This window comes from Solenopsis invicta, chromosome 4, assembly GCF_016802725.1.
Source record: "Solenopsis invicta isolate M01_SB chromosome 4, UNIL_Sinv_3.0, whole genome shotgun sequence".
Lineage (NCBI taxonomy): Eukaryota > Metazoa > Arthropoda > Insecta > Hymenoptera > Formicidae > Solenopsis > Solenopsis invicta.
In genome coordinates, this window is record NC_052667.1 from 25650003 (window position 1) to 25675008 (window position 25006).

The window sequence follows — 25006 nt, forward strand, 5'->3', positions numbered from 1 at the left end:
ATAGCCTCCACTCGTTGATCAAAGGCAGAAGTCGAGAGACAATCGACAATTTGATCGTATCGCAAGTAAATCATACAACGAAACGACTATGTGTGTCCGCACGCTGGTGGGTAACGAGACGAGCGAGTCGATAATCGCTCCGATTGCGCCGGAGCCGGACACCGATTCGAAGCGATGCGAGAAGTTGTCCCGCACCAAGGAGAAGTACATGAAGCTCTACGAGGAGATGTTGGAGAAGGAGGAGCAACAGCGTCGACGGCAGCTGGAGGAAGAGAACGCGCTCTACCTGCCAGACCTGGCCGACGACGTCCTGGCCGCCAGCACGAATCACTACGGCATGATGCTGAAGAAGCTGTCCACGTACTATGAGGTCGTGCGCCAATCCAAAGCAGCCAAGTGAGTATAAATTCATTCCTCGTGTGGCTTTCGGTCTTGCAAAAATTTGGTTGGAAGAAGACGGAAAAGTTAAGTTTTGTATGAGGACTAAGGTTCTCAACTGAAAAAAATCGAGGAAAAAGTTTTTTCTGGGTTTTTTTTTCGAAAAAAAAGAAGAAATAACGTTTGCGATAACGATAGCAGATTTCATTATTCATGAATTACTTATTAGTGCTCTTGAATGTGAAAGGAATCATAAAACCATTGATGCGTAGAGGACAATAAAGATAACATTATCTTAAAAGAAAAAAAGATTCAGAAAAATGCGTTAAGGAAAAAGTAAAAAAAAATTGTTTTTTTCTAAAAAATTCTGGAAAATTTTTCCGGTCTAAAAACATTAATGAAAACCATTAGATCACTTTAGCTCTCGTGTCTCATGTATTGCGCTTCGCTTTCTTCTACCGCAGGTTCCGCGACGGATCTGAGTTCTATCTGGAGCCAGCTAGGCGTACCTGAGCTCCTGGAGTCTCTCTTTCTCTCTTTCGCATGCGAGGTTCTTGCGCCTGTGAGAATTTCATGTGCACGCAATTCGCGAACGTAGCTTCCTGGTAGATCGTTCACATTTGCTGCGCTGAGAGAAAAAAAGTTGTTAACTCGATTCAATTTTTTTTTTAGCTCAAGGTATTTCTGTATTTATATAACTTAAATATGTTAATACTTGAACTGAAGAAATTTTATCGAGTTGAGAAATTTAGTTAACTCAATGGCTTCCTTTCTCAGCGTAATTCCACAGGCGAAAGTCTTGTGTACTCATATTATTTGCAAACGTACGGTCTTCAAAGCTACGAGACCTACATACGCGTTTGCTGCGCGTTTACAAGACCTGATTTTTGTAAGGTTTACTCAGCGAAGCTTCATTACCACGTACGGTCTTTACGTGCGATTTGCAAGAACTTGTATACGCATTGTCTTCACGTATGCGACGTTCTTGCGGATTGAAATCGTTTCACGATAGCTTCGCGTTCTCGTTATATCAGTTGCTACCCGAGACGCATGTCGGTAATGAACGCAGACAATGTGTGTAAGGTAATGTAATAGTATAAAAATTATCTCCATATTCCTTGGGTGCATTCTCTTCAGGAAAAAATTTTTCATGTACAATTAAATATAATTATGAAATATGTTCCTATATAATTATATATATGATATTCAATGAAATATATATAATACATATTATGCATTATAAAAAATTTATTATAGAAAATTATATATAATCATATATGGACGTATTTCATATATGTATAATTTTATATATATATATATATATAATATGGGAAATTTTTTCCTGAGTATTGAAAAGAAAAAGTTACTTTAACATGACTAAATGCGTCAACTTGATTAAATTTTTGCAGTCTAAATATTTAAGTTATACATAATATATATTTTATATATAATATTTTAATATATATTCTATATATATACATATATTAAAAAGCGAAGTCTTAATCGCAATTTTTTAATTCTTTATTTTAATCTTATTTACAACGAGAAAGATCAAAGACTAATAAAATTTTGATTAAGACTTCGTTTTTCAATTATAAATATTCACGTAAAGTATCTAAAACACATAAATATTTAAACATTTATAAATTAAAAAATGAAGCTCTGTTCACAATTTAGTTATTCTTGATTTTCATTTTATCATCTAGAATTATTTTTTAAACTTTCTCCCACCTGTTGCTGAACGATTCATATATATATATATATATATATATATATATATATATATATATATATATACATATATACATAATACATATATACTGGAGAAGAGGATAATATGGCACCCATTTTCATTTTATTGAATAACTTAGTTTACAATCAACATTTTATATTGAAATTGGAATGATTATATTCGTCAAAATATTGTTTAACAGATTCTAAACTCAAAGTAATGAAATATTTATTACTTAGGAAGTGATTTAAAAATATTACGCACTGTATTATCGGTAAAAGAGAAACAGTGATGGTAATATGGCTAGTCAAAAATAATTAAAAGAAAAATCGGTTTAGTTTTAAAAAAATACAGTATTTTATTAAAAAATTATATATTTTTATTTTTCCATTGTTTCACTTTTCCATCGTTTAGAAATTTCCTGATTTTAAATTTTCTTACGTTCAAAAACTTTGGAAATATCATGAGAATTACTATTTTATTTCTATTTAACATTAAACAACAAACATGAAATGATATCTCTAATATTTTCTCAACATCGTTCTTCAAAATAATAATCGATTTATCGAAGAAATATTTCGATATGAAAATTTCATTTAAAAAACCGTATTAACAAAATCTCATGTTATTGTTCAACTTTGCGTAACTCGAAGTGTGTACAGTTGAATAAAAAGTTAAATGACAAAAACACTCGAGTCTACATACATTCGTGTGATAATACGCTTAAGTTTAAAAACAATAAGAAAGTATGTGTTGTTAAATCAATTAAATGTTAAAATATACCTTGAAAAAGTTTAGAAGTGCTCAAAAGTAAAAATATCTTATAACAATTATTAGCTATTGTGTATTGGCATATTGGCGCCAATATAATACCCCCCCCCCTCTCTCTCTCTATATATATATATATATATATATATATGACATTATTATTATAAGTAACTTTTTATGATTTTTTCTTATTTTATATTTTAAATAAATTGTATTAATTATTTTACTGAGCTATCTGTATTTAATATTATTTAAATATAATATAAAAAATAGATTATAAGAAGTTACTTATAATAAAAATTACTGAATAACTTATTTTATTTTAAATATATATTTAAAGTAACGTTATTTTAAATACGACCAATTTCTGCTTAAATTGAAAAGATCCACACAAGTATACGCATTTAGTCAAGTTAACTTTTTTTTTACTTTGTCAGCGTAACACGCGTTTCAATGTTCTGTTCTGTTCAGTAAGCTGATGCATAATCGAGAGCGATCTGTCTGCGTGACATTAACTCTAAATTTATTAAGTAAACTCACACAGTACTACACCAACACTATATAAAATTTTGATGATAAAGAAACGTCTCGCGTGTATCTCGAAGAGCAAAGGTTCGCCGCGGTTCGGAGCGCAAAACGCAAACGACTCCGATTGGCAATTAATTTTTTTCACGGCTATCTCTACGCGGAAGAAGGTCAGTTCTCAAACTCTTAGGTGTTCTTGGAAATCTTAGAAATGAGGTAATCACGAATGTGTCCTCTTCCTTTCCCTCCCCCTTGCTTTCCGAAATAGGAGGGAGATTCGCGATTTTTAAGTCTCATCCATTTCCACTAATATAAATCGACTTTTATCTCTGTTTAATTAATTCTTTATCTTTATCTAATTTTAGGAATTAGAAAAAAAAATTAAAGAGTAAGTCGAACTGAGATCAAAGTTTATGTACAGTCTTCTGGCGAGAAAATGGACATCAGCAATTCTCTAAGTAGCAACGAAAAGTAACTTCGGAAAGCTGGACGTTATTTACACATTTCGCTATCTTTATTCTAATAAATCGGATAAACAAACGGATGTTCGGCGCATATATTTTATTAACGACGCCGATAAGATTAATTCTATCATAATTAAGAAATACGATAAGCAATTTTGGTAGATAACGCAAAGTATATTTTTTATTTAATTTTATCGAAATAGGGCATCCTCCTCTTCTTTTCCCTCCCACTAGACCGCTCAATAATCACGCGTTGCTGATGCAGCACACGTGCGTGCGTTCACCCCAGAGTGCTTTGAATCGGGAAATTCAGAGTTTCAAAATAATTCATAGAACGCCAATCATTCGGATGATGCAAGCCGAGACTGGTGACGCGCAATCAGTTTCGTTTGAAAATCTCCGTGTTTTCACGATAAATCTTTCGTGCACGCATATGACGTACTTTATCGCCTGTGTACTTCTTTCTCATTCGCGCGACTTATCTGTCTTACGTCTACGCTTGCGTATGTATGGACTATTTCCGTGTTGTTACGACAGCAAAGATCGATTTGCGCGTAGAAAAACTTCTTTATCAACAACGATCTGTCTACCGACGTGTCCTTTATGTTTAACGAAATGAGACATTTTTAAAAAAGGGATCAAGTTAATCTTGACATGCTGCAAAAAATTATTATTATCGTTTCAAGTTATTTTATATTCTTATACGCATCTTTCTCTTACAAATCAAAAACTTCAAAATTAATTAAAAATATTTTTGATTTTTATATACTATCTTTGCGGAAAATCTTCGACAACCGACGTGTCCTTTATGTTTAACGAAATGAGACGTGTTTTTTTTTTAATCGAATTAACCTTGACATGCTACAAAATTTATTATAACTGCTTCATGTATTTATATTCTTACATGCATCTATCAAAATCAAAACTTGGAAAATTAATTAAAAATATTTTCTATTTTTATATACTATTTTTGCAAAAGGTCTTCGACAACCGACGTGTCTTTTAATTATGTCTAAGGAAACGAGAGATGTTTTTTTTAAAGAAAAAAATTAAATCGATCTTGTAGACATTCTACAAAAAAATTATTAATTGTTTCAAGCATTTATATTTTTATACGCATCTCTAAAAATTAAAATCTTGAAAACTAATTAAAGATAGTTTCTATTTTTATACATTATCTTATCAAATGTTCTGCGACAACCGACGTCCGTTAGATCTATTGAAACAAGACGTATTTTTTTAAAGAAAGGATCAAATTAGCTTTAACATTTTATAAAAAAAAAGTATTATAATTGTTTCAAATATTTATATTCTTATGCATCTCTAAAAATCAAAATCTTGAAAATTAATTAAAAATATTTTTTATTTTATACACTGTTTTCGCAAAAAAAAAATTAAATTAAGCTTGACATGCTATAAAAAAATTATTGTAATTGTTTCAATTCTTTTATATTCTTGTACGCATCTTTAAAAAACAAAATCTTGAAAATCAAGATATTTTCTATTTTTTTATACATTATCTTTACAAAAGTTCTTTGACAACTGACGTTTATATCTAACGAAACGAGACGTGTTTAAAAAAAGAAGATTAAATTAGCCATGATTAAATTAGACATGGTGCAAAAATCGTAATTGTTTTAACTTAATTTTATGTTTAAAAACTTCAAAATTGATTAGACATTTTTATTTTTACACACTGAAGGAACACACATTATTTGAAGATCTTCAAACAACGTGCATTACTTTCGTCAAGAGTTCCCAATAATATCATGTAAGTGATTTTCTCCAAGGTCATCTTCGCATTTTCCTCAATATCTTATTTTTAGAACAATTCAAGCTTCAACTTTGCACGCCTAAAAAAAAAAAAAAAAAAATTTTAAAGTTTTATCTCTCTGCAAATCTTTTTTATTTGACAGACAAACGTCATCGATAACGTAACGTAATACTTCCGTATAATTCCGCAGATGTATTTTTTATTATTGAGTAATTGAGTCCCAGATGTAAATGAGAAACACTACGCGATCGAGTAAACCCCTCTGTCGATTACTGTGGAATTCATTCCGGGCATTAACACTAGGCGTCCATAATTAGCCGATCGTTAAGTAATGACTGTTTGTTTCGCGCGGGAGAGCGCAGGCCGATGACTGCGTCTGACGCATAATACGCAATCATACCGTTCTTTACGAAAAATAGAGAGACGAGCGAATGGAACAATGCAGCCTTGTAAAGGACGCGGCGGAATGAATGCAACGGGGCCTGTGAACTCGAGCTTTTTTCACTCTTTCTCCGAAGCCTCACTTGTGCCTGACTGGTCAGTCTTCTTTTTCTTCGTTCCGCATTTTCTTCGGATATTTATTTTTCGTTAGTTCTTTTTTTTTTCATATCCTGGATTTATGAAAAATATATAGAACACCTTTATACGTAGCGCTTTCAGTAACGCGTTCTTTTTTTTTGTGTAAAAACAGATCCAATCTGGAACAACGATATTTTAAATTTTATTTCAATTTTCCAATTTTTAATTACATTTCATTACAAAGGTACAGAGGTGCTAGGTTGGATTTTTCTCCAAATTTGGATTTTTTTATTATTATGAGGATTTTTCGGGAGGATAAACATTTTAGGGGAATTTTTAAAGGAGAAAAATGTAAAATCATAAAGTGTTTTTTTTTTTAGAAAATGTATTGATATTTAAAATATGTTAATTTTTTATTACATTTATTATAAATCTTTTTAAACTGATATAATTCGATTGCAAGAACAGTTACACAATTTCTGTTGTGTAACCTGGCTATCAAAACGTATAATTTATGTGCATTTCTACCAATATACGTACACGTAGATTGATTTTAATTTCACTTTAATTTACTTTTTATTTTTTGTACAATTCTTAAAAGTGGAAAAAAAATAAATTAAATAAAGATTTAAAGTTAATTTACACTGGCAGACGTTAGTACCTTAAATTTTTTACTAAAACTTTCATCGTAAGCGTTATACCGCATTATCGTCGTTGTCAGCAATATTGTATTTCATAAGTGTCTTTTTTCATATACCGCATTTATAAAACGACATCTTTATAAATAGCGCTTTTAATCAGATTTTCTTTCTTCTTCTCAAAATGGATCCAGTCTGGACCGATAATATTCTAGGCAGTATCCTCGATGAACTAGACTACTCTTCATTGCAATTGAGCTAAACTACATCTTATTATAAAAATATGTATAATCTAGCGCAAGAATGTAGTTACCCAGCAAATAGATTGAAGGGGATAAAAATTCATATGGTCATTGTCGAATCCAAATTCTTGATTTTTCTGAATTCATTTCAGTCCAATTAAAGTTTAAAAATTTCTTGAATCCAATTTAATCCATGAAACGGGATTCAAGCTACAAGAACTTCCTATGAAATGAAGTGATTTCTATTTTTTTCAATTCAAAAGAAGTTTCCGCGAGTAACACAATCCATTTAAATCTATGCTCTATGACGTAAGATTGACGTCAATTGCTATTTTTTAATCCAAATTGTATTCAAATGAAAATGGATTATACATTTTCAATTCATTTAAATCCATTTCCATTTACTGAATATATAGTTTCTGCGTGACGGTTGTCCAAACGTAATGATTCAGCAGATTGTATTTTTCACCGTGAACTTTACCATGTTAAATGTCACATCGCGAGAAAGAATTATCGCTTTTTTCGGCAACTTTATATTTCATAGGTGCCATTTTTTATATCCGCTATATTTATAAAGCTTAGAAGGATATTTTTATAAATATAGAATGTTTTTGTAAATTAAATTTTATGAATTTAATGACTTGAATTCTTTTTCCTTTTGTAAGAATAAATCCAAACTACATTAACGATATTTCAAATGATATCCGCGCTAGATCACGCTGATCTCGCTTAAAATTCTAAATTAAATCTTATTACAAGGATATGTTATATTTGATGCAAGAACATAATTACATAAGTCCTACTGTGTCAGGGCTGTTCGAATGCAATAACTCAGTGGCCGGCGGAACTTTTTGCCGAGAGAAATTTTCGTCATGTTTAATCATGATATCGCAAATTACCATCCTTTTATCAGTAATGTGTATAATGCGCGCACTTTTCGTGCGCGAGGCGCCGTTAATCTTGTTTGAATAAGCCTAATGGAAGATAATGGACTTCTCACGCGCTGGGAAGGCATACATGCCATACATGGTTTCTCGGGGCGGCTAGCAACGCGATTCCAATAAAAAAGACATAATTACAGACTCCGGGCGCTTCGAGCGACCGCAGAAAAACTCGTTCGTGGCACAAAGGCATGGAGAATATCTTGTCGGGGACGTTCTTTATTAAACGCCCTGGCCCGTTGATCGATTATCCCAGCGTCCCGAAAAAGCATCCTCGAAATTACTTGATCGTCTCTGATGATTGCTTTCTCTAAATTATCAAAGATAGTTCTTTCTTTGACGACTGTACAATCAGCCGATTAGACAGAGATTTATATTTATATTCGTCAGGACTAAGTAGTTAAAAAAATCAAGAGTTAAATAAAGTTAATAACTTTCAACTTAGTCTTAATGTGACACGAGTTAATTTTTAACTTCGACTAGTTATTTTTAAAATACATGAACTTACTAATTTTCTTAGTATAGTTACAAATTTTTACTTATTAAAAAAAGAAATACACATTCCAATATGAAACAGTATTTCTTTGTGATATTTCATATAAACTCTTAGTTTACAAATAAAATATTAAACTTATTTGATGATCTGTATAGGCATTATAATTATTTTGTGATTTAGAGTGATCTAATTTTAAAAAGTTACATTTTAATTTAATAAAAAAAAAATACATTTTTCAAAATTGACTTTTAATTTAAGCTAATTTTTCTGAATTTTCGTTCATGTATAAACTTTTAATGTAACTAAACCAATTTTATGAGCCATTAGCTTTAACTTGATATAGCTTTCTCTTAAGAGAAAAATTAACTCACTCAACCGTGTTATTTTTGATCATATTTATATTTATATCTTTAATCATTTTATATTTACATTTTGCGCTGCATCTTGAACTTTGTATTATCATAATATGAACACGCGATGTTGCGGATATCATGTGTACGCGTATGAATCACCGCGTTTAAAACGAAACCGTGTAATAATTACCTCTTGCACTCCACAATTTTTACCACGGGTCTAATCAATTACTTGATACTATCAGTATTAGTAATAACCGATAATCGGTGACACACGACACCGCAAATGTCAAGGATTTCTTTTTATAGAAATATCGTGTCGAGCGACGACGTGCAAACGAGTTTAGGAGGATCTCTCCGCCAAAAGGTACATGACGAACAGACGTTTTGGTTGCCACTCGTCGGACGACGTGTGGCTGGCGATTCGCCAAGCTGACATCTTTCGCACATGTGCAAAAGATTCGCGAATGAAGTTTGACTGAATAATTTTGCTCGTTTTCGCAATGTCCCGTTATGCCGCGCAGCCGGTGCTTCCATTAGGAAGCTAAGAGGAGTACGCCGCAGGGTACTTTGCCAATTTTATTCTTTTTATGCGTAACTACTCGTTTATCTTGGTAATCTATCGATTGATTCTATTTATTTATCTAAAATTAGTATATTTATTAAATCCATATAGCCCAATGTGAGTTTTCTGAGCAGTAAATTTTCAATCCCGGTAAAAAATTTTTTATATATAATTATACATAGTTATACATCAAATATATCTACATATATTAAAATATATATAATTATATAATTATGCGTGATTTTTATATCAAATTATATACAATTATACACAATTATGTACGATTATATATAATACTCGCAATGTCAAAAATTTTTCATATGTAATTATGTATAGTTATATATAATTATATGTCAAATATGTCCATATATATAAATTTTAATATATATGGACATATAAAATTATATATATATATATATTTTTTTTTTAAATATATATGGACATATTTAATATATAATTGTATATAACTATACATAATTATATATGCAAAATTGTTTAGTTAGATGATTATAAATGTTTTTCTGTTCTTTGTACATTAGATGTTTCTTTAATTCGTTGTGAATTAACTCTGGATTGCTACTCCTTGAATGAATTTTCACTCAAGTGCTAATTCAAGTGTAGTATAGGTTTCTCGTTATTAAAATTTTGACAGCTCAAAATAACATTTAATAAGCTTCCTTTACATTAAATAATGTTAGTTTAAGTTTATTCATTCCAACACTTTTCAATCTACAAAGACACAAGAAAGTATTAAAAAAAATTCTGAATCGTGTGGATGAATTTTCACTCAAACTAGTGTCAATATAAGAAAAATATGAGCAGAGCAATTTTTTCTCCGGGATTAAAATTGCGTTAACATACATTTATACCTACACAGAGAAATCGTGCGGGGCAACTGCGACAGGTTCATTTAAAAATCAGTCCTTGAAATTAAAGCGGCGATAAAGCGGAGGGACCCCGGATGTGTGCAATAGAGATTCGCGCGTATCGCTTTGTATCATTAATAAAATTAGAGAGGACTGATTTTACAGATCGTACGCCGCCCCGCGATCCGTGCGGCAGCGGATCGTGCGTGCCTTCTCGCACGTTTCCCCGGTGTCGCTTGATAATGCCAGGCTCGACTCGGTGCACTTACACGTGAATACTCGCACACGCATAGGTGCGTCCGGTACGTCGAATTACGGCCGTGTATCCGGACCTGATTCCCCCGGACTGTCCCTTTCGGATCCTCTGTTACACGAGAGCGGAAGGTATTTTAAATGGAGAAGAGAGCTTCCTCCTTCCTCTTCCATTAACGATGTCAAAAATGGATAAAATCGAAGAATGGAAAATAGGAAAAATAGAAAAAAACTGATAAATGAATTAGAAAAAAGGAAAATTAAATATACCTATCTCAAATATATATATATGTATGTATAAAAACATTTTTCACTTAAGAATAGTCCTTGTTAAAATTTTCATGTTGAATTTTTAACATTATAGTAACTGAGTTTTAAGTTAACAGAATGTAATCAAGTTATTTAAATATTTCGTGTGTTATATTGATATTCAACATTTCTTAGTCCCAAAATAATATTATTCATGAGTAAATAAATAAATAGCATAAAGATAATGTAGTAAGTTTTCAACCGTTAATTCTAAGTGAATAAAATGTGTCAACATATTATAAACGTTAATTTTGAAGAAATACGTTTTTACAATTTGTTTTTAAATTATATGAAAGTGCGACATTTTTTGTGTTAATCTCGTATATAATATTTGTGTTATTTTTTAAAATATTCGTTTTGTGTTAAATCAACACAAAAATTTTAGTGGATCGTATGGAACGTGCAATATACGTTAAATTTAACACAAATTTTCCAACTGTTTGCGCATTTATCTAAAATAAGAAAAAAATGACAAAGAGAGTTAGGGACAATAAGATATCTGGGCTGAATAAAGCCTTTAACTTATTTTGTAAAAATTCAATAAATATATAGGAGTGTTAAAATACATTGAATTTCAAGATAAAAATATCTCAAAAATCTCAAAATATCTCAAAAGTAGAATTTGGAAGGGAAGAATTTTTTTTGTAGCACTAGAAATCCTAGTGTTTTTTGTCATATGCATATTTATGTTTATTAATATGAATATATATATATATATATATATATATATATATATATATATATATATATATACTGTATTTCAAGATTCCAAAAAATAAAGCAGAGATTATTTTTATATAATTTAAGTATTTGAACACCATAGATTATTTAATTTCGAAATTTTTATATTATATCATTATATTTACGTTATTATATTTACGTTATTATATTACGTTATTATATTTATATGAATACACACACACATACATATATGTATCCATAAATAATTAAATACACTTTATTTTATTTTTTTAAAGAACTTTATGAGATTACAATTAGAACTTGGAATAGACAAATGAGAGTACCGACGCAATACTTCGTGTGCAATTATTTGGGTACATAAAAATTCTTAAATTACATAAATATGCGATCTTCAAATACTTAGATTATATAAAATGATCTTCGCTTTATTTACGGGAATCTTGAAACACAGTATTATGAACATTTATATAAATAAACATAAATGCATACACACACTATTTCAAAATTTTGCGCAATCTGCAACGAAATCTCATTAATCTCCAATCAAATCTCCATATCGTTAAGACATCTGTCTCGAAACGCACATTATCGTGCATATCCGAAATGGACATGAAATCTAAGAAACAAAGGTCTCCGCCTTGGGATAGACGTGACGCAAAACGCTCGGTGAGCAAATTATTTTTGCCTCGCGTGTACCACACCTATTCGCGTGTCGAAATTTCGATTTAAACTGATCTCCAGGAGAGGCGGTCGCGCAAGATTCACGTGGACGAGCGCGAATCGTCCGACGTGGCCTCTGGCTGATGACCTCGTGATCGATTAATCGACACTTCAAGGGGGTCGGCGATCAATGCGTCAACGCGCCGCTGTATTGTCACAGTTGTTTCTTATCGGATTAATCGAGAGACGCCGCCGCGTTTATTACCCGGATAAAAGTTTCTTTCGCACTCGCCAACTGCAAAAAAAAACTTACCCCTCGTGATTTTATTTGCAAACACGAAATTAGTCCAAGGATGAAACGCGTCTGCACTGGCGATTTCTCTTATCTGGTTAACGAAAGAGAAGCGAACGAATTTATTTTCACCGCGAGTATCTTTCTTGCGTTTGCCTCCCGCAATATTGACGCTATTGCGATAATTACACACCGGCGAAGACTATACAAACTTATTTGTTATTGATACAACGACACGTAGCGTTATCGAGCTTCCTGCGAATGTATCCGAAATTTCGCAAGTATTTTCCGTCGATCGTTGAACGATGCAAATAAAGGTAAAAGAGTCACGCGCTGCCGCACAGCGTAAATTTCTGTACACCTGTGAGAAAAATGTTTTAATTGATGTATTAATGATTAAATTGAAATAGTTTCTTTAACTTGGTTTTTTTTTAAGTTGAAGCAAAAATACCTTTGCGGAAAATAAAAATTTATTTGATTTTAAGAAATGACATTATTAGCCTTTCTAAAATTAAATTATTCGTTCAGATTATTTGTTTAATTTAAACAAATAATTGTTTAATTCAAAGGAAGTACTGTCAGAAATGTAAGAAATAATTTAGTTGTTCCGATTTTAAAAATATATTTCTTTCATTTGAAAAAAAAAAAAAAACTGCGTTGCACAACCAAACTATTTTTTTGATTCTAATAAAAGGAACAACCAAAAAATCTTTTCAAACTGAAGAAACTTTTCTTTGATCTAAGTATAGCAATGCACAAATTTCTTTGAGTTAAACAAGTATCTTTTGACTAAAAAAAAAAAAAAAGAAAGAAACACTTTCTCTGGGTGTAAAGCTAGAACAAAAATTCAAGTTTAAATATATGATTAAATATATGATTGATTGTAATTATCAAAAACCAAAGATTATTAAATGTAGTATCTCAAATAATCATAATCAATCTAATTTAGTTATCGGGCAACCGATATAATCACGAAACTAATATTTTGCGCAAGTAATAATAGACTGTCGAGAAACACATTACATACATATTATATTATATTTTGATTTCACTTTGTTTAATTATTGTTGCGAATAATAAAAATATATACATTATAATATATAAAATATGGAATACATTAAAAAGTAAAAAATTTCTTCATAATACTTGTTGAGCTTATTTAATAGATCCTTCTTTGTTATACCGTAACGTTAATATTAATATTTACTGTACTTCCAAACATTTTGGAAAAATATTTTAAACTTGTATTTAAAGATATTTTGATATAGTTTAATTTGCAAATTAAAAAAGTTGCGAAAAGTAAATTATTTTTCTATAAAAATCAACAATGTATGGTCAAAATTTTTTCGTTATATTCCTCTGCGCTCGTTTTCCTTCATAATTTATGACGGCATTATTTTTGATTATAATTTTGGTTTTATTTTAATATTTATTCATCTATGTTATATTCTAGTTACTTTTTAATTGATCGATAATTCAATGATTAAAGATCAATTGTCACGTAAAAGTATCATGTACAAGTATTTACATTAATTATATCTTTTAAATATCATGAATTTTAAACACGAATCAGGATATTGGCCAGAATTAAAAAAATTCTACACTACGCCGTTGAAGGTGCAGACATGCAATTATTTGTTTGTTGTGAGATTGATGAACAAACAGATGATTAAGACCATCTCGCGAGCGATAATTTCGTGCCTTGTCATGTTAAACTGCGCTTGGTTGTATCTGAATTAAGTCACGTTATAATTCTTGCAGCGAGACAAGCAGGTCCATCGGACAACGCGACGTCCAAACTTGGGATAGAAGGCCAAATCGTACTAGCGATTGCTGATTCGATTTCCTTTTTTTTCCGAAAAATAAGTTCTAGGTACAAAATATATATTAGAGGAACTGGAAAATAATGTCGTTTTTATAAATAATGTAAAATATATTAACAAAGCTACATAATATTTACATTTAAAACAACATTACTTTCCGAGCGTACTAATGCAGTTTTTTTTTTTTTTTTTTGTAAAATATAAGGGGTTTGAATTTTTATCAGAAACGCACGTTTGCAATCTTGTTGCAAAAAGCAGGACGACTCCTCCTTCGGGGTGTTCGGTCAGTATCATTCTTCATAAACCGAGACACTTCGGAGAATTTTGAGAAAGGGTCACGCACGCGTGTGCATACGCATATACATACATATGTACGCAAAGGAATTATTCCTTTTTCGTCGTCTCTTAATATGCAGACAGCATGCGTTTTATCCCAGCGGGAAGCGCCTGATGAAATTTAATAACGAGTTATCCAGCTTCTTAAGTTGTCTTTTTAATGTTCGTGTCATGCGGGATGTAAATGGTAATAACTATAATATTCTTCTGATACATCGCTTATGTAACGGTTAAAAAGCCCATATCAAATATAAATATAAAATGTGTCCATGTTTTATTTCTCTTATGTCTGTTCGTATGTTCTAAAATAATAATAAAAAGAATTGAAACATAATTAAATGCAGAATAATTTTCAATGTTTTTTTCCAAAGTGCAGTTTGAAGAAATGAGAAAAAGTTATCTATATATAATTACATATTATAGAATAACATAAAATTATATATATATAGTATAATATAATGTCGCAAACTTACTTTTTATTAAAAAAAAGGCAAAAATTACTTTAAAAATTTTTTGGAAATTATTTTTTAAATTATTTTTCCTGTAGATATACACTAAAAAAAAAGTTCCAGCATTTATGTATTTAACTTAAATACGTAGATAGTTGTATTGAAGAAATATAATTAAGTTGAAAAATTTAGTCAAGTTAAGAATTTTTTGTCTCAGTGTATATGAATAAAAATTATACAAAAGAAAAAAAATATATATAAATATTATATATTGTTTTTTTCTGTTCGATTTTATATATAATATATAGATTTTTTAATGGGTAGTATGCTTGAAATGATTCTCTATCTCTTCAATTTTTATATCTTGATATTACATCAACTGACGATTAGATTAGTAGATTATATCTGTATGTCATTCTAAATTAAACTGAAGATTCTCACACATTGCATCATATATCATTTTTTAGTATATTTATTATGTATATAATACAATGTGTTACAATGTAAAATTCTTCAGAACGAGATATATGCAAATGAAACTATATGGATGTCAATCACGATTGCTTATATTGGCAATGAAGGAGCAAAGATTCTCTGGCGCCTTTAGTCCGCCTTGATGGATTTATTTGACTTTGACGTCATGTCACGGTACACGCATAAATCAGCGCTAATTGATTCACGCTGTCGGATTATCTAACGGAGGAGTTGCACGTGACAAAAATCGAACTGGTCGTTGATACGTGTGTCACTTAATAATCTGTAGAATATAAGAATCTATAGTTCAAGAGGTACTCTGCGAATTATCTAATTGCCATATTGCGACAGTTTTCATGGCCGGCGATATCGAGCGTATCTCGCAAAAATTGTGTTAGATTTATCAGCGAATTTTCTAGCGATAAGGGTACACGAGAAGAGATTTGACGTCAAACGAATCTAAATTTTATTGTGACAGAAGTTTATATCCCTAAATTTTCCTCGATCAATTTGCAATAAATTAATCAATTAATATTTTCTAGTTGACGCTTCCATTTAATATGTTAAGATTTATTCTTAAAAGATTCTTTAAAAAACACAGATTTAAAGACATTGAGATTTATTAGGGAGGTTCTTTAAAAAAATGGAGGAAAGTTACGTGTGTGTGTGTGTGTGATTTTTCGTTTATCTTTTATCTAAATCTCGTAGAGTGAAAAACCATACAAAAATTGCACAAGCTCAATTTTCCTTCTTTTAAAATGATATTTCATTCTACGAGATTTAAAACATGTATTTTTCAACAAAGAAGCTTTTGGCTATGATTATTGTCTTCAAAATAATAAATAATGAACAAAATTTAAGCAATAAAATATAATTTGTTATTTAAAAATATTTTCTGTATAATATTGACGAAAAATGTAATACTGATGTTGTGTAAAAATATTTCGCATTGTTTATAACAATGATTTAAATATAATAAGTTACTGTATTGTCACTATGACATCATCTTTAAAGAGAATTGTACTTCATTCTTTTAATTCCAAAATGTTCTTTAAATTCCAGTCTTTCTTATGAATATACATAGTTCTTGAAAATTCTTATATTTTGTTTGCGATGAAATAAATTAATTCTCCATCTATAAAACTCAATGCTGTTTTAGAATATTATAAGTTTAAAGAAAACTATACGGTCAATAAATTTGAAAAAATGCAGGAATGTATATTAATTATAAACTTATTCTAAAAATGTCAAGTTTTTATATTATATAAAAACGTGGAGAACTTACTTAAATCTGTTATTGCTGTTTTCCAGGATTCTCTTCTACACGACGCAGCCCGCACACATAATCACAATCGCCGCAGTCTTATTCGTTACATCAGTCCTCTTTCCAGCCAAGGGAAAGGTGCAGGTCCCGGGCTCTTATTCAAGAATGTTATCCTTCATTTATCTCGCATCTTTTGTCATACACTTTGGCGCTCAAATTTGGATGACCTTCGTATCAGGTATCTATGCATGTAATTAAGAAATACTAAATATATTTTTAATAAAAGTAATAAGGAAGTAATTTCTTGAACTTTGTTCTTTAATAAATTAAATTTGAATTTCTTTCTCGATTTAAAATGATTTTCTCTGAAATAATACATGGTTTTTTTACAGGTCTATCTTTGTACTTTGCACTGCCACGACATGCCTTTGGCGAAGTGCAGCGCGTGCTATTTCCGAGATACTTCACGATAAACGCTTGTCTAAGTCTCATCACGCTCTTCATATTTGTCAAGCATCATCCGATCTATACATGGGACGCTGAAATTGCTGTTCAGGTAGATACTAGCTACAAATAATGCTTTAAAACAATTGCCATATTTGATATTAAAAAACTAAGACATAAATATAATTTAATTTTCTTTAAAACTTAAAAAAAAAAAAAAAAAAACATAAGTATACAGTATGAATTCTAAGAGAAGTAAAACTTGTGTTTTATGCAGGTTGGTGCAATGTCCGGAGCCTTTTTCTTGGAGCTGCTGATACGCCTCTACTTGACACCGCCACTTCTCCAGCTGATCGTGCAGAAAAACAATTTTGAGCGCGCGGTCGGCGTCGGCAACGAAATAGGCCGTCACAATCCTGGACCGCTTAAAAATTGTACGCATTATCTGAAAATCCACCGAGCGTTCCGCCGAGTGCACGTGTGGATAGCTATGGGAAACATGCTAACTATGGCGTGCACGGTACTTCATCTCTATTACATAGCGAGCAAATTATGTGCTTTGTAAGAGCAATTAGTTTTCAATAGTAAAATCTATATAGATTCCTAGTAAAAAAAAAATTGAAGAGGATATTCTTTGGTTTATTTTAGGAAGAGATAATCTTATAAATATATATCTTAAATTGTTTTGTTTTCAAAATACTAGGGTGTCAAAGTTGAAAAAAAATAAAAATTTCGAAAATTTGAAAACCAGTTTACGGATATTTTATTCAAATTTGATGCGCGCATATGACATTAAAGACTAATTTCTAGTACCAGATAAATCGTTATTAGATCCATTTTTCAGATTGTTAGATATCTTGTAATTTTGAAAATTAAGGTTTAGAATAATTTTAAGTTTTATAATTTCTTTCTAAAATAAGCTAAGAAATATATCCTTTAATTTTTTGTACTTGCTTAGGAATCATCTTATACATGCTTTCATTCGAGGCCTCAAGAAAGTTTTCGAAAAGGATATATAGAATCTAAAAAATAATTTTGAGAAAAGCGTTTTAGCAGTAATGCGTGTTAGTACGTATCTGGTTACGATAGTAACGGATGTCTAAATGCATCGAAATATTCAGACCTGATGGTGCAAGATGTGATTTTTCCTGCCATTAAAATTACTTGCAAAAGACTGTGTAACGAGTCTTTCAGTGCAGCTGCCTTGAACTTTAAACTTCGATAAATCTAAGATATCGAGGTATATTAGTGTACCTTGTAACTCTGAACTTACTCTATATTAAAGTAGAGTTAGTATTCAGATCATAAACGTTATTTGCATGATGTAAGTCACACAGTGACTTATCTTCAGAGGAGCCACTAGCCAATTCCGAGGAGACTCGAGCCGAGGCGAAGTAAAAGCGACCAGTTTCGACACTTCTCACAAATATGATCTGCTTATTCGTCGATAGTGTGCTGTATAAATTATTGCTAAAAATAGTGCGAAACGCGTGCATGTAATTTGTGAGAATGCCTAGAGATTGAGTGGTTATTATTTATTCATCGGCCCAAAACAGCCGATGCTTCTTTGTAAATAATATATATTTCATAAATCGAAAATATATCGATTTGTTTGTATGACATATATGTAGGATATATTAAATATTTTTATATACGTGTATTTTATATTATAAGTTTTAAGGCATGCATTCTTGCTAAGACGTATTCCTTTTATATATTGGCGCGAGAACAATTAAACTTTTATTAAAAGATGTATTGGCAATTAGATCGAAGTATCCTGCCTATGATGGAAAATCGTGGCTTGCTTAATAATAGACATTAGAAATTTGCATATCGAATTGCTTTGCGATTTTAGGATCGCTGTTATTACATTGGATGCAATAAAAGTATATCTACTCTGTATCAGAGCTAATGATATTTATTGAGATTACACATTTAAAAAAAATCGTATATATATAAATGTAGTGGCAATATCAATGTAAATCAAAATGTAGGAATGAATTCTGCATGTTTATTTTATACTAATGAATTAGTAGACTCATATGCACGCAAAGTCATCGCTGTAAATAACTGCATTTCATTCATATTTGTAAATCATATGATATCTCATATAACAATATATGAGTATGTAATCGTTTCTTCTGATTTGTAGTCTTATTAATTATTGATATACCTTCCCATAAATATCAATTCTAATATTGTAATATATTTTAAATTATATCAATGGATGTTACATGATAAAATCAAATTGTGTAGTATCCTATCAATAATCGACTACATGGTATCTTGATATTCATACGGTGTGTAATATATATCTTTATATATAAAAAATTTACATCTATATAAAAATCTGTACATTACATACTAAAAATTGCAATCACATATTCTATGAACTAATTAATGCTACAATTTGAAGACCCAATCTGAACGCTGTAAATAATAATCGTAAAATTGTTTTCTTGTCCATATTTAACACAATTTAAGAATGATATTTAAAATGATTGATGCTTAATTAATTATACATTATGATTAAGTACCCATAATCTTGAAAAATAATACTACAAAATAATCTTGAGATCCCGAATACTATTAATTTTATAATATTTCTATGAACATATGTACAATACAAAACGCATCAAAGGAAATGATTTATAATTATTTCCAGGGCAAGATGCACATTGTGTTTTTTATGCCCTGCGCACAATAGAGAAAGATTAAGAATGGAAATTAAAATTTTAGAATCAATTTCTCCAATGAGTATTAAATGTAACGTACAATGAATATAAATAAGACGTAAATGTGTTATGCGAAACAAAATTAAATTCATCATTTATCTATAGTGTTCATCGAGAAAATTGATTTTAAAACTATAATTCCTATTTCTAATATCTAATATTCTTCTATTGTGCACAAAAGGCCTTAATAATAAAAAAAAAGAATCTTACTTTAGTAACATCTACTCGAATTTCTAATCTCGAACATCTCGAGACAAAACAAGTGCATTTCGAAGACATTTATACTCGAAGAATCTCGGCCGCTTTGTTATAACAAATGGCTATCCAATCAGGTTGCGTAGCACCCCACTGAATCTGATTGACCTCGCCTTCTGCAGCAGTGTAAGCAAGTATAGGATCCTCTATTGCTCTCGGCATTTGCTGTATGTCCCAGATTAAAGCTTGATGATCGTCGCCCGCGGTGCAAATGTGACAAGATGAATGCGGGGCCCAGGCTATCCCATTAACGCTGGCCCTGTGTAACGAAAAAGAAAAGAGATTAATCAAAGAAATTTCTTTAAAGAAATCCAGTATAAATGGGTTGGAATAAAAATTTGTAGTGGTACATATGTGGTTGAATAAATCTATAAATATCTAAACATTTGTCTTTGAATTGCACCCAAAAAATACTACAAACTTTGTTCCAACCTAATAAAATTTCTTTGCATATTGTACACTTTTTGGTGGAAAAATTTTATAAAAAATTTATTAGTTTCAATAAAATGTTATTAATTTATCGTTATGGAGTACTTGTAATTTTTCGTTGCAATTTCATAAAATTGATCATTTCAATAAAATATCGTTAATTTGTCATTATAGAGTATCTACGATTTTTCATTGTAATTGCAAAAATTCATTACAATTTTAATAAAATTTTCTTACTTTTTCATTAAATAGTATTAATAATTTTTCGTTAAAATTTATTAAATTTTTATTAAATTTATTAAAATGTCAACTTTTTTTCATTAAATACACAAAAAATAATCTTTTCAAGGAAATATAATTAAAATTTGGTTGCATATTTATTAACAATTCATGAAATCTAATGAAACAAGTTCATCAAAATTTCATTAAAATTTTTCTATCAAGGCTGAGAGAAAAGTGGTTGATATTTGTGACTACAATTGCATGATAAAATAATTACGGTTTTCCATTAAGAATTCCATTTTTATAATTATTACTATAAGTAATAATAACTTTACATTTAAACTGTACCAATTATGAAAAAATTTTACTATACATCTTGATAATTTCAAACATTATTATAGCAAAATATCAAGATTTGAATGGTAAATATAACACTTTGTGTATAGTAAATACAGTCACAATTATACCGAATATAATTTTTCACCAGTTGCTTATTATTTACATAATAATTAATAACTATAATTCAGGTTAAAACAATCTCAAATGTACAATTGGCACCGAAAATGATTATAAAATCTAGTTAAATTATAGCAATTGCAATCCTTTTCTCTTTCAGTATAGTATTAAATTGTATGCATAATTTTATATCATTTTATATTGACCTGTGATTGTTCAATCTTGCGACTGGCGTACATGGCACGCGAACGTCCAGAATGATGACTTCACACGCGTCCATCGCCACAGTGGCAAGATAATTGGGATCCTGCTTGTTCCACGCCAGTCGTAACAGCGGCGTGTGCTGCGGGTCTTCATAGATTATCGTCGAGTGTTCCAAATGTCGTAGATCAAACATCCTCACAGATCCATCGGCGCCGACAGAGGCGAACATGTCGCGACCACCGCCGGCACGGCTGAAGGCAATATCGTATACTTCCTTGTCGTGTGCGATCAATTGCGTCTTCACGTGACCGGTAACCATGTTCACCCTGCCCAGAACCTGCCCCGTTTCCAATCCCCAGATGGTGCAAGTTGTGTCTATGCTGGAAGTCCCGATTAGATTCGGATCCACCTCGTTCCAGTCGAAAGATGTGAGCGGCGCGCAGAAGTCAGAGTTCTTGTTGTTATTCAAGACACATTCCAAACGAGTTTCAGGCTCCGCCGCACGCCATACTCTTAAATAATCGCCGGATGTGGCGAGAAGATCGGGAAATTGACCTGGAAAGTATTCATTTATTAGACCGCACTAGTTGACAAAAAGAATTTGATTTAATTCTAATAAGTGTTCCTTTTTTATTTTTTATTTATTTATTTTTTTAACATGTTGAATTCGCAAGTGAAAATGTTTTATTTACTTTTTCAAGAGAGAGAGAGAGAGAGAGAGAGAGAGAGAGATTGTATCTTTTGCCTATCTCCCTTAAACGCATATTTTTACAAATATTGTCAGGATATAAATATTTGTAATAAATATAATAAAAAAATTAATGTACATTATAAGTCAATACAATTCCTACAAAATATAGAGATCTCTTTATATTTTCTTTTTAAAAATGTCCCTAAACATTTTATCTTTCCAAAAAGTCGATAATAACAAAACTCAAATTTAAGAAAAAATCTCTTAACTTGCCTTTGCTGTCCGGTATCCACATGATTTTCGTAGTCGGATAAGGATGATCAAATGTACTCTTAGCACTGAATTCGGATGTCTCTTCGTCCAGTGAAACAATTTGTACTTTGTTGTTGTATTCCTCTACAAAGCTTCCCAATGCTAGACGAAACCTTTTGTCGGGTCTCACTGACCAATTCATACTATAGAGTGGCCATGGTGCCTCGTATTTGTAGATTTCCTTGCGTTTCGGCGGTACAGTATGCATAGCCATGATTGGCCACAATCTATAATAGGTGTAATAAAGATTTGATTTTTTACTCTAAATTAAAATGTATTTTTTTGCAACAGAAAATGTTTCTCTAAGCTTTAAAGATGTTTCATCAGTATAGTCCCTGTAAAAATAAGAAATTGGAAATATGTTAACATTTCTATAACAATTATTTTTTATAAAAAAAAATATCAAAATCATATTGAGAGAAAAGTGTTTGATATTTGTGGCTATAAAAACATGATAAAAAAATTATAATTAGGAGTTTCATAATAAATTAGCGCTATAACATTAGCAATAATAACCTTGTGTTTATAGTTCTACCAACTATAAAAAAATTTTACTATAAATTATAATTTCAAATATTAATATATATTAATACAGTAAAATACCAAGAGGTGGTAAGTAAAATAAACAACATTTTTATACAGGAATCATAATTATTAATATAACTATTTCTTAAGCATTTGCTTAATTACTATTTACACAGTAATAATAACTAACAATTATAATTTGCATGGTTAAAACAACTCTAATTATAAGTAGTATAAAAAATGATTATAAATTCTAGTTAAATTATAGTAATTGCAAACATTTCTTTTCTCACAGTGCTTTTATTAAATTGGACCTTGTTCTGGTGAAAATAGTACTTTTACAAAGTGCTTTTTCCAAAAAATTAAAATTTTTATCATTTTTTAAATTGAAGTATTATATAACAACAAAAAAAGCAAATATAATAAACAAACTATAAAAATGTATTGTTAAATAAAAAGATAATGCTATTCATGCAACTGTTCCATATGCATTTAGTTTCAAGATTAATTTTTTATTTAAAAAATATAAATGACTGCATTCAGCAAAAAGAAAGCTCACTAAGTACTTTGCGTTGATTAGATTATACTCTTAGGCCTATGTTTAGAATGTGCTTAAGATGTTAGCATCCTCTTTTGTCATTCTATTCTTGTCTTACATCTAATATAGAGATAAAAGTAGAATGAGAAAAAGATGCAAATATCTTTATAAATATGTTCTGAATACCAGCCTTAAATCTGAGAATTGAGATACAATTATTTTCTCTAGATCTAAAAATTTAGAGTTAGAACAAATTATGTGTCAACTAACTGAGTCAATTTAATAACTGGTATTTTAATAATATAATTAAATTAGTGCAAAGTGCCTATAAAGTTGCCTTTCCTACTGAACGTTATTAAAACATTTCCAATTTCGTATTTTTTGTAGAGTTTACACAGACAATATATCCTTAAGCAAGTTGGTCTCAACCATATAGTTTACAGCTTAGAGTAAATTATGTGCCAAGTAACCGAGTGATCACCAAGCTATTAAATAATTGGAAACACTTTTAAAAAAAAATAAAAATAAAAAAATTAATATTATAGCTAGCTTTGAGCAAGAGGCTAAAGGATTAATACTCTCATTGCAGATCAACTAGTATCTTGCTTCTGTTGCATCAAAGATAATTAAAAATTAATTTAACAATTTCAGAAACATTTTTAATAAAATAAAATGTTTTATTATAAAAATATTATATTCTTTCTTTCACGAGAAGTAAAATTAATATAAAATTTAAGTAAAATTAAAGTATTAATGCGATCGATGAGAAAATTTATTTACTAACCTGAAAATTGTATGTTACAAGACCAAGCACACACGATTACCAAGAATATATATAATCTGACTGCCTAGAATTTAAATCTCTGTAACCACCATATCACTGAGGAAAATAGAGTTGTTCAGATTAAGGAATATAAATATTTACGTAAAAGTTGTACACCACGTTCACAGTAAAAGTTGAGGAAGACCGAAGGAAGAAGATAGTTCAGGAAGCTCCAGAAGAGCGTAGCTAATATTTCAAATATAATACGACGCTGCGATTTTGAAAATCTCAACGATTATAAATATTATTGTAAAATCTCCCGAATTTTTTCTACAGAATTAGCTGCAACTTCTTTTACTCATAAAAAATGTATCGAATCCCAACGTAACATTTCACTGTGCGTGGTAAACATTACATGCACACTGCACAACGCACAACCAGCACAACAGTGCATTCCATAGAATATTCCGTTTTATAGATCGAGTATCAATATGTCTTTCTTTCAGTGAATTTCAGAACGCTTTTGCAGCTGCAGAGGCGATAAATCTGATTGGATGATTCCAGCATATGGCGTCTTTAACCCGACTCGGATTGGGTTAAAAAACCCACT

The 25006-nt window shown here is 30.4% G+C and overlaps 2 protein-coding genes across 6 annotated transcripts; one reads left to right on the top strand and one right to left on the bottom strand.

Annotated features, from left to right (window-relative positions):
- Positions 1–88: 88 nt before the first annotated feature.
- Positions 89–19168, top strand: LOC105200128 (transmembrane protein 205). Its single transcript, XM_011167532.3, has 4 exons — positions 89–396; positions 16870–17060; positions 17215–17378; positions 17544–19168. The coding sequence occupies exons 1-4, from the start codon at positions 89–91 to the stop codon at positions 17829–17831; spliced, it is 951 nt and encodes a 316-aa protein (XP_011165834.1). The 3' UTR covers positions 17832–19168.
- Positions 19169–24858, bottom strand: LOC105200158 (DDB1- and CUL4-associated factor 7). 5 transcript variants are annotated; one of them, XM_026137460.2, is made up of 5 exons: positions 24559–24858; positions 24418–24481; positions 22532–22797; positions 21570–22122; positions 19169–20515 (listed from the first exon to the last, which is right to left on the bottom strand). In XM_026137460.2, the coding sequence occupies exons 3-5, from the start codon at positions 22782–22784 to the stop codon at positions 20281–20283; spliced, it is 1041 nt and encodes a 346-aa protein (XP_025993245.1). In that variant the 5' UTR covers positions 22785–22797; positions 24418–24481; positions 24559–24858; the 3' UTR covers positions 19169–20280. The 5 variants fall into 5 exon arrangements, with proteins under 5 accessions (XP_025993245.1, XP_039304292.1, XP_025993247.1 ...); XM_039448358.1 differs by having other exon boundaries at positions 22532–22905; positions 24559–24856; XM_026137462.2 differs by lacking the exon at positions 24418–24481 and having other exon boundaries at positions 24559–24856.
- Between the last annotated feature and the right edge of the window lie 148 nt (positions 24859–25006).